At 44.7% G+C, this 9,977-nt stretch overlaps 1 protein-coding gene across 1 annotated transcript; it reads right to left on the reverse strand.

Annotated features, from left to right (window-relative positions):
• Positions 1-3,278: 3,278 nt before the first annotated feature.
• LOC106589651 (uncharacterized) lies at positions 3,279-9,977 on the reverse strand. Its single transcript, XM_014179890.2, has 6 exons — positions 9,849-9,977; positions 9,361-9,529; positions 8,636-9,202; positions 4,869-5,062; positions 4,368-4,527; positions 3,279-4,231 (listed from the first exon to the last, which is right to left on the reverse strand). The coding sequence occupies exons 1-6, from the start codon at positions 9,849-9,851 to the stop codon at positions 4,089-4,091; spliced, it is 1,236 nt and encodes a 411-aa protein (XP_014035365.1). The 5' UTR covers positions 9,852-9,977; the 3' UTR covers positions 3,279-4,088.

Here is a 9,977-nt window from a genome sequence, read left to right on the forward strand (position 1 = left end):
TGGATTTTGTGTGAGAGTAGTGTGTTTACAGTATATACTGTAGTTTTGCGAGTCATGCAGGATAGAGTCAATGCAGATAGTTAATTAAATGGTTACCCGGACTATTTAGCAGTCTTAGAGAAAGGAAAGGGAAAGGGGATACCTAGTCAGCTGCACAACAATGCATTAAACCACCTCTGAATCAGAGTGGTGCTGGGGGCTTGCTTAATCGACGTCCACATCATTGGCTCCCGGGGAGCAGTTGTTGTTGGGGGTTAACTACCTTTGCTCAAGGGCAGAACAGCAGATTTTTCCACCTTGCCGGCTTGGGCATTCAAACCATTGACCTTTCGGTTACTGGTACAACTCTATTAAATGCTAGGCAACCTGCCGCCCCTCTAGGCTTACGGCTTTTTAGCCGTCTTATGGCTTGGGGGTGGAAGCTGTCTCGGAGTATGTTGGTCCAAGAGCCGATGCTCCAGTACTGTTTACCGGACAGTAACAGAGTGAACACTCTATGGCTTGGGTGGCAGTAGTCTTGGGCAATTTTTCAGGCCTTCCTCTGACACCACCTGATATAGAGGTCCTGGATGGTGGGGAGTTTGGCCTCAGTGATGTACTGGGCTGTCCGCACCACCCTCTGTAGCGCTTTGCCATCGAGGGCGGTGCATTTGCCATACCAAGCAGTGATGCAGCCAGTCAAGATGCTCTCGATGGTGTAGCTGTATAATTTTTTGAGGATGCTAAATCTTTGCAGTATCCTGAGGGGGAAGAGGCGCTGTTATGCCCTATTCACGACTGTGCAGGTGAGTGTGGACCTTGTTAAGTCCTTAATGATGTGGATGCCAAGGAACTTGGATCTCTCAACCTGCTCCACTACAGCCCTGTCAATGCGGATGGGGGCGTGCTCTCCCCTCTTTCTCCTGTAGTCCATGATCAGCTCCTTGATCTTACTGATGTAGAGGTTGTTGTCCTGGCACCACACTGCTAATTCTCTGACCTCCTTGTAGGCTGTCTCGTCACCATCCGTGATCAGGCCTACCACTGTTGTGTCGTCGTCAGCAAACATGATAGTGTTGGAGTCGTGCGTAGCCACACAGTCGTGGGTGAGCAGGGAGTACAGGAGGGGGCTTAATCACACACCCGTGGGGCCCCAAGTTGAGGGTCAGTGTGGCATAGGTGTTGTTGCCTTCCCTCACCCTGACGGGCCGGCCCCAGGTGAAGACCAGTATCCAGTTGCAGAGGGGACTATAGTGTTTTTAACGCTGAGCAGTGTGAAGTGCAATTTAGATTGTGTCATCTGTGGATCTGTTAGGGCGGAATACGAATTCGCGTGGGTCCAGAGTATCTGGGATGATTGTGTGTCATGACCATTTTTTAAAAGCACTTCATAATTACAGATGTGTTCTACAGGGCAATAGTCATTTATGCAGGTTACCTTGGGAGTTATTGTGAACAGGGACAATGGTGGTCAGTTTGAAACATGTTGGGATTACAGACTGGGACATGAAGAGATTGAAAATGTCAGTGAAAACACTTGTCAGCCGGTCTATGCATGCTTTGAGATTGGAACAATGGGCTTTCACGCAAGACTCAATGTTGTATTCCTCGAAGTCAGCATAAAAGGCATTTGGCTCGTTTGGGAGTTGAGCATCATTGGGCATCTCACGGCTTGGTTTCCCTTTTTCAAGGAGCGGGACTCTAACCCGGAAGCTTATAAGATATCGCGCTATGCCCTCCGACAAACCATGAAACAGGCCAAGGGTCAATACAGGACTAAGATTGAATCCTACTACACCGGCTCCGACGCTCATCGAAGGGCTTGCAAACTATTACAGACTACAAAGGGAAGCACAGCCGCGAGCTGCCCAGTGACACGAGCCTACCAGACAAGTTATATTACTTCTATGCTCGCTTCGAGGCAAGTAACACTAAAACATGCATGAGAGCATCAGCTGTTCCGGACAATTGTGTGATCAAGTGTCTTCACTGACATTTTCAACCTGTCCCTGACTAAGTCTAATACCAACATGTTTCAAGCAGACCACCATAGTCCCTGTGCCCAAGAACACCAAGGTAACCTGCCTAAATGACATCCGACCCGTAGCACTCACTTCTGTCGCCATGAAGTGCTTTGAAAGGCTGGTCATGGCTCACATTAACACCATTATCCCAGAAACTCTAGACCAACTCCAATTTGCATACTGCCCCAAAAGATCCCTTTCCCACCAGGACAAAAGGAACACCTATGTGAGAATGCTATTCATTGACTACAGCTCAGCGTTCAACAACATAGTGCCCTGAAAGCTCATCACTAAGCTAAGGACCCTGCGACTAAACGCCTCCCTCTGCAACTGGATCCTGGACTTCCTGATGGGCCGCCCCCAGGTGGTAAGGGTGGGTAACATCCGCCATGCTGATCCTCAACACGGGGGCCCCATAGGGGTGCTTGCTCAGTCCCCTCCTGTACTCCCTGAGCTTCCTGCCATCCAGGACCTCTATACCAGGCAGTGTCAGAAGGCCCTAAAAATTGTCAAAGACTCCAGCCACCCTAGTCATAGACTGTTCTCTCTGCTCAAGCACAGCAAGAGGTACCGGAGCACCAAGTCTAAGTATCCAAAAGGCTTAAAACAACTTCTTCAGGATCTGTGGGTCCCCTGCGGGACTGTTGAGCTAACGTAGGCTAATGCGATTAGTATGAGGTTGTAAGTAACAGGAAAATTTCCCAGGACATAGACATATATGATAAGCAAAAGGCTTAAATTCTTGTTAACCAAACTGCACTGTTCAATTTACAGTAGCTATTACAGTGAAAGAATACCATGCTATTGTTTGAGGAGAGAGTGCACAGTTTTGAACATGAAGTTATTAATAAACCAATTAGGCACATTTGGGCAGTCCTGAAACATTTTCACCAAAATCCACTGCTGCCATCTAGTGGCCAAAATGTAAACGGCACCTGGGCTGGAATAATACATTATGGCCTTTCTCTTGCATTTCAAAGATGGCACAAAAAAAAATAAGTAGTTTTTTCTTTGTATTATCTTTTACCAGATCTAATGTGTTACATTCTCCTACATTCCTTTCACATTTCCACAAACTTCAAAGTGTTTCCTTTCAAAATGGTACCAATAAAATGCATATCCTTGCTACATGCAGTTAGATTTGAGTATGACATTTTAGGCAAACATTGAAAAAAAAGGGGCTGATCCTTAAGCCATAAGATTCCTGAAGAGCTAATCAAATGGCTACCCAGACTATCTGCACTGCACTGCCCCCCCCCTCCCCTTTTACACTGCTGCTACTCTGTTTCATTATCTATGCATAATCACTAACTTTACCTACATGTACACATTACCTCTTACCTTGACTAACCGGTGCCCACGCACATTGACTCTGTACCAGTACCCCCTGTGTATATAGCTTCGCTATTATTTTACTGCTGCTCTTTAATCACTTGTTACTTTTCTTTTTTACACTTATTTTTCTTAAAACGGCATTGTTGGTTAAAAGGCTTGTAAGTAAGCATTTCACTGTAAGGTTGTCTCTGGCGCATGATTTGATTCAATTTTGAATTGCGATCTCCACCAAATCATAGAAACTGTCCAAACGAGACAGACAGCAAGTAGGTCTGGTTTTCATAGTAACATACAACTAACTAGCTAGCTAGCTAGCTAAGCTGCGAGGACGACAAAGTGAATGTATTGTTTCATATCAGTTCAAATGAAAGTGGTCTCATCTTTCATTTTGTCTAGTATAGCCATTTAGCTTAGATAGTTCTATACGTTCAATGCCAAGCTAACGACCGGTTTGGCTGGCAACGATGCCAATAGAATGAACAACAAGCGACCCTAGATTTGTGTTTGGGACTATATCTCGAGAATAGATGGAAATTATATGAATAAATTCATCAAAATAACATTGAATTAAAATAATGATTTACATATTTCCATAGGTTGGTAACCATTGTATTAAAGCGATAATGCCCTCAAAGCCAGGGTTTGGATGATATATTGGCACGGTTTGCTTGCCCGAGACGAATGCCAATATGTCCTCCAAACCACGGCTTTTTGGGCATTATCACTTAAATACACCTCTCCCCAAGTCCATCATGGCACAGGTGCCACCACACTCCTGTCTCGTCTCCTTCTCCCTCCTTCCCGATATGCTGCCAGCTGCAACCACTTTTTCATGACAGACTCCACATCGCTTTCGGATGCTTTAGATGTTAACGGATTCTTCCGGACAACAGCTAATGAACAAGAACACAAGTAGTCGCAAAGATGTGAAAATTTAATTGCAACAGGGTGAATTGAATACTTTCAAATGTCATGGTATTTGCATTGCAGGAAGCCATTTGTGTCATGAGACACATAAGAAATCCTTACCAATCAAAACGTCTCTCAGTCGAAGACCTCCAAGAGAAATTTTCCTATTCACCCCTCTCCAATTCATGTTTTTTGCCAGCGCATTGGAAATTGTGTGCCTCATTAAACGCCACACGACATCCTTCACGTCGCATCCCCCAACGAGGCTCAAGTGGTTAATCTAAAGGAAAAAAAAAACATTTGAATAATGTATCAATTGACAAACTTTAAGCCACAAGTGACTGCCGCTTTTCCCCAGGCGAGGGAAGCATATATGGTTAAGAAACTTGTATGCTCATTCTGATTAAGGTCTTTGGAGGTTGAAACGTCATGCTTTTATCCTACATAAAGTTGAAAAGTTTACTAGGGAGTGAGAGACACCCATTTTCCATTTCATAAAAAGTTTGTGGACATAAATCGTACTTTTTTTTTCTTCTTGCATATCTGAAAAATTATTTGAATCCCATGAACTCCCACTGAATCACTCTAAAAGAGCATTAGATAAAGTGGAATGAAACTCACCAGTTTAAGTTTGAAGTCAGCCCCCTGAAGATCGGTTTCCAGGCTCTGGAGACTTTGTTGATCCTTCAATGGCAGAAGGCCTCCTTCGATCGCATATTCTGCTCCATTCTGCTGTGCTGTTTGTAAGAGTCGTAGGATGAGGGTCTGTTGTTCCAGTATCATCTCTTGCTTGGTAAGCATTTCCCGAATTAGCACTGAAAGACATTTTAAAAGGGGCATTTCACTATAACACAATGAGGTGGACAAGAGTGCCCTTTTGCCCTCAGAACAGACTCAGTTCATCGGGGCATGAACTCTACAAGTTGTCGAATGTGTTCCACATGGATGGTGGCTCTTGTTGACTCCAATGGTTATCACAGTTACGTCAAGTTGGCTGGATGTCCATTGGGTGGTGGACCATTCTTCATATAAACGGAACTGTCAACTGTGATGAACCCAGCAGCGTTGCAGTTCTTGACACAAACCGGTGCGCCTGGCAGCTACCACCATACCCCGTTCAAAGGCACTTGCATTTTGTCTTGACCATTCAAACTTTGAAAGGCACAAATACACAACACGTCTCAAAATGTCTCAATGCTGCTTTTTTTTTTTTTTTTTTTACCTTCATCTACACTGATTGAAGTGGATTTAACAAGTGACATCAATAAGGGATCATAGCTTTCACCTGGTCAGTCTGTCATGGAAACAGCACGTTCTTAATGTTTTGTATACTCAGTGTATATTATCATATACAGTACCAGTCAAAAGTTGACACAGCTACTCATTCCAGGGTTTTTCTTTATTTTTACATTATAGAATAGTGAAGACATCAAAACTATGAAATACACATAAGGAATCATGTAGTAACCAAAAAAAAGTGTTAAACAAATCAAAATATATTGTATATTTGAGATTCTTCAAAGTAGCCACCTTTTTCCTTGATGACAGCTTTGCACACTCTTGGCATTCTCTCAATCAGCTTCATGATGTAGTCACCCAGAACGCATTTCAATTAACAAATGTTTCAAGAACTTTGAAAGAATCTTCAAGTGCAATTGCAAAAACTATCAAGCGCTATGATGAAACTGGCTCTCATGAGGACCGCCTTAGGAAAGGAAGATCCAGAGTTACCTCAGCTGCAGAAGATAAGTTCATTAGTTACCAGCCTCAAATTGCAGCCCAAATAAATGCTTCACAGCGTTCAAGTAACAGACATCTTAACATCAACTGTTCAGAGGAGACTGCATGAATCAGGCCTTCATGGTCGATTGCTGCAAAGAAACCATTACTAAAGGACACCAATAAGAATAAAAGTCTTGCTTGGGTCAAGAAACACAAGCAATGGACATTAGACCGGTGGAAATCTCTCCTTTGGTCTGGGTCCAAATTTGACATTTTTGGTTCCAACCGCCATGTCTTTGTGAGAGGCAGAGTAGGTGAACGGATCTCCGCCAGTGTATTTCCCACCGTGAAGCATGGAGGAAGAGATGTGATGGTGCTTTGCTGATGACACTGTGTGATTTATTTAGAATTCAAGGCACACTTAACCAGCATGGCTACCACAGCATTCTGCAGCGATACGCCATCCCATCTGGTTTGCGCTTAGTGGGACAATCATTTGTTTTTCAACAGGACAATGACCAAACACACTGCCAGGCTGTGTAAGGGCTATTTGACCAAAAACGAGAGTGAAGTGCTGCATCAGATGACCTGGCCTCCAATCACCCAACCTCAACCCAATTGAGATGGTTTGGGATGAGTTGGACCGCAGAGGGAAGGAAAAGCAGCCAACAAGTGCTCAGCATATGTGGGAACTCAAGATTGTTGGAAAAGCATTCCAGGTGAAGCTGGTTGAGAGAATGCCAAGAGTGTGCAAAGCTGTCAACAAGGCAATTGGTGGCTACTTTTAAGAAACACATATACACTGCTCAAAAAAATAAATGGAACACTTAAACAACACAATGTAACTCCAAGTCAATCACACTTCTGTGAATCAAACTGTCCACTTAGGAAGCAACACTGATTGACAATACATTTCACATGCTGTTGTGCAAATGGAATAGACAACAGGTGGAAATTATAGGCAATTAGCAAGACACCCCCAATAAAGGAGTGGTTCTGCAGGTGGGGAACACAGACCACTTCTCAGTTCCTAAGCTTCCTGGCTGATGTTTTGGTCACTTTTGAATGCTGGCGGTGCTTTCACTCTAGTGGTAGCATGAGACGGAGTCTACAACCCACACAAGTGGCTCAGGTAGTGCAGCTCATCCAGGATGGCACATCAATGCGAGCTGTGGCAAGAAGGTTTGCTGTGTCTGTCAGCGTAGTGTCCAGAGCATGGAGGCGCTACCAGGAGACAGGCCAGTACATCAGGAGACGTGGAGGAGGCCGTAGGAGGGCAACAACCCAGCAGCAGGACCGCTACCTCTGCCTTTGTGCAAGGAGGAGCACTGCCAGAGCCCTACAAAATGACCTCCAGCAGGCCACAAATGTGCATGTGTCTGCTCAAACGGTCAAAAACAGACTCCATGAGGGTGGTATGAGGGCCCGACGTCCACAGGTGGGGGTTGTGCTTACAGCCCAACACCGTGCAGGACGTTTGGCATTTGCCAGAGAACACCAAGATTGGCAAATTCGCCACTGGCGCCCTGTGCTCTTCACAGATGAAAGCAGGTTCACACTGAGCACGTGACAGAGTCTGGAGACGCCGTGGAGAACGTTCTGCTGCCTGCAACATCCTCCAGCATGACCGGTTTGGCGGTGGGTCAGTCATGGTGTGGGGTGGCATTTCTTTGGGGGGGCCGCATAGCCCTCCATGTGCTCGCCAGAGGTAGCCTGACTGCCATTAGGTACCGAGATGAGATCCTCAGACCCCTTGTGAGACCATATGCTGGTGCGGTTGGCCCTGGATTCCTCGTAATGCAAGACAATGCTAGACCTCATGTGGCTGGAGTGTGTCAGCAGTTCCTGCAAGAGGAAGGCATTGATGCTATGGACTGGCCCGCCCGTTCCCCAGACCTGAATCCAATTGAGCACATCTGGGACATCATGTCTCGCTCCATCCACCAACGCCACGTTGCACCACAGACTGTCCAGGAGTTGGCGGATGCTTTAGTCCAGGTCTGGGAGGAGATCTCTCAGGAGACCATCCGCCACCTCATCAGGAGCATGCCCAGGCGTTGTAGGGAGGTCATACAGGCACGTGGATGCCACAAACACTACTGAGCCTCATTTTGACTTGTTTTAAGGACATTACATCAAAGTTGGATCAGCCTGTAGTGTGGTTTTCCACTTTAATTTTGAGTGTGACTCCAAATCCAGACCTCCATGGGTTGATAAATTGGATTTCCATTGATTATTTGTGTGATTTTGTCAGCACATACAACTTTGTAAAGAAAAAAGTATTTAATAAGATTATTTCATTCATTCAGATCTAGGATGTGTTATTTTAGTGTTCCCTTTATTTTTTTGAGCAATATATTTTGATTTGTTTAACACTTTTTTGGTTACTACATGATTCCTTATGTGTCATTTCATAGTTTTGATGTCTTCACTATTATTCTATAAAGTAAAAATAAAGAAAAACCCTGGAATGAGTAGCTGTGTCAACTTTTGACTGGTACTGTATATGATAATATACACTGAGCATACAAAACATTAAGAACGTGCCGTTGTCTTCACTATTATTCTACAATGTATAAAATAGTAAAAATAAAGAAAAACCCTTGAATGAGTAGGTGTGGCCAATCTTTTGACTGGTACTGTATATATTACTTATTGCTGCTCACCAGAAGGAGGAGAGACAGGGTAGATGTGTTTATCCTCGGCAAACACCCAATTGTCCTGGTCAAGGCAGTGACTCTTGAGATTGGAGTGAGCTGTAATGCCCTTCTCAGCAGATGTATGCTTTCTAAGTTGATGTTTCCTCAGGTTTTTTTTGTTAAGCCACAAACTGCAGTTGCAACATTTGATTTTCCGCTTGACTGCAGGTCTCACAGCTGGACACGCTGAACCTGGACCTCTCGCCGATGCACTGGTTACATCTGGGGCTCTCGCCGATGCACTGGTTACATCTGGGGCTCTCGCCGATGCACTGGTTACATCTGGGGCTCTCGCCGATGCACTGGTTACATCTGGGGCTCTCGCCGATGCACTGGTTACATCTGGGGCTCTCGCCGTTGCACTGGTTACATCTGGGGATCTCGCTATTGAACCTGGGGCTCGATAACATACTGACTCACATTGTGGAATGTGTTTGGTAAAATCACTCCTATTTACATAGGTCTTGGGGCAATATGGGCAGTGGAAATGCTTTGCTTCTCTGCACTCCAGATGGCATATGAATATTGTGAACTCTGAAATGAATAAAACAAGCAAATCAACATCCAGGACCCAAACTACCTGGTTTATATAATCATGTGATGTTGACCGGTACTGAACTAGTCTAATTAATGAAAGCCATTATGCGGCTAGTATGCGTAGCTATGTGTAACATCACTGTACATGTGCTAACCTCTATGCAGCACAGCCTTCAATCTGTGCGACTCAATGTGTGTCAACACACTGGCATAGTCTCGGGGCTTGAAAATTGAGGGCTGGCAGAAGGGGCAATGATACAAGTGGTCCTTCTGGCACTGGGATAAAACCAAACGGCCATCTGCTGCTTTTCGCACTGTGATATGCTGTCAAACACAAACATAAATTACAAATAGTTTAGCAAGTCAGCGAACGTTATGTGCGTTGACAGCGAACAGTCGGTCACGGCAAACTGACTTTTCGGTGATGATAACAGTATAGTACCTAGTTAAGCTAAAATGCTACCAAAGTGCTATGTTAGCTAGCTAGCTCGGTAAATAGCCACGTTAATGTTAGACAGCAATAACATGATAGATAGTATACATATATCTAGCTAAGAAAAACTTAGATACCGGAAGCTACACCAAAGGCGTAACTCAAAGTGAAACGAAAAATGCAACCCTAACGTTAATTGAAATGCCTTACCATTATACCTAACCGCGACGAAGGCGCGTTCTAGCGGATCACGTCTGTCAAATCTGTCTTCTTCATCTTCTTCATTGGTATCGTCTGTTCGCACATTTTGTTTGTAATTGCCGCCACCTACTGTGCGGG

This window comes from Salmo salar, chromosome ssa28 (genome assembly GCF_905237065.1).
Source record: "Salmo salar chromosome ssa28, Ssal_v3.1, whole genome shotgun sequence".
NCBI classification, from domain to species: Eukaryota; Metazoa; Chordata; class Actinopteri; order Salmoniformes; family Salmonidae; genus Salmo; species Salmo salar.

What these genes read in the sequence shown, in the direction of transcription:
- LOC106589651 (XM_014179890.2), bottom strand. An exon ending in GAAGGCTGTGCTGCATAGAG is followed by an intron (nt 9,203 to 9,360) that starts GTTAGCACATGT and finishes TATTCATTTCAG; the next exon opens with AGTTCACAATATTCATATGC. An exon ending in CTGACTTCAAACTTAAACTG is followed by an intron (nt 4,528 to 4,868) that starts GTGAGTTTCATT and finishes TTTTTCCTTTAG; the next exon opens with ATTAACCACTTGAGCCTCGT.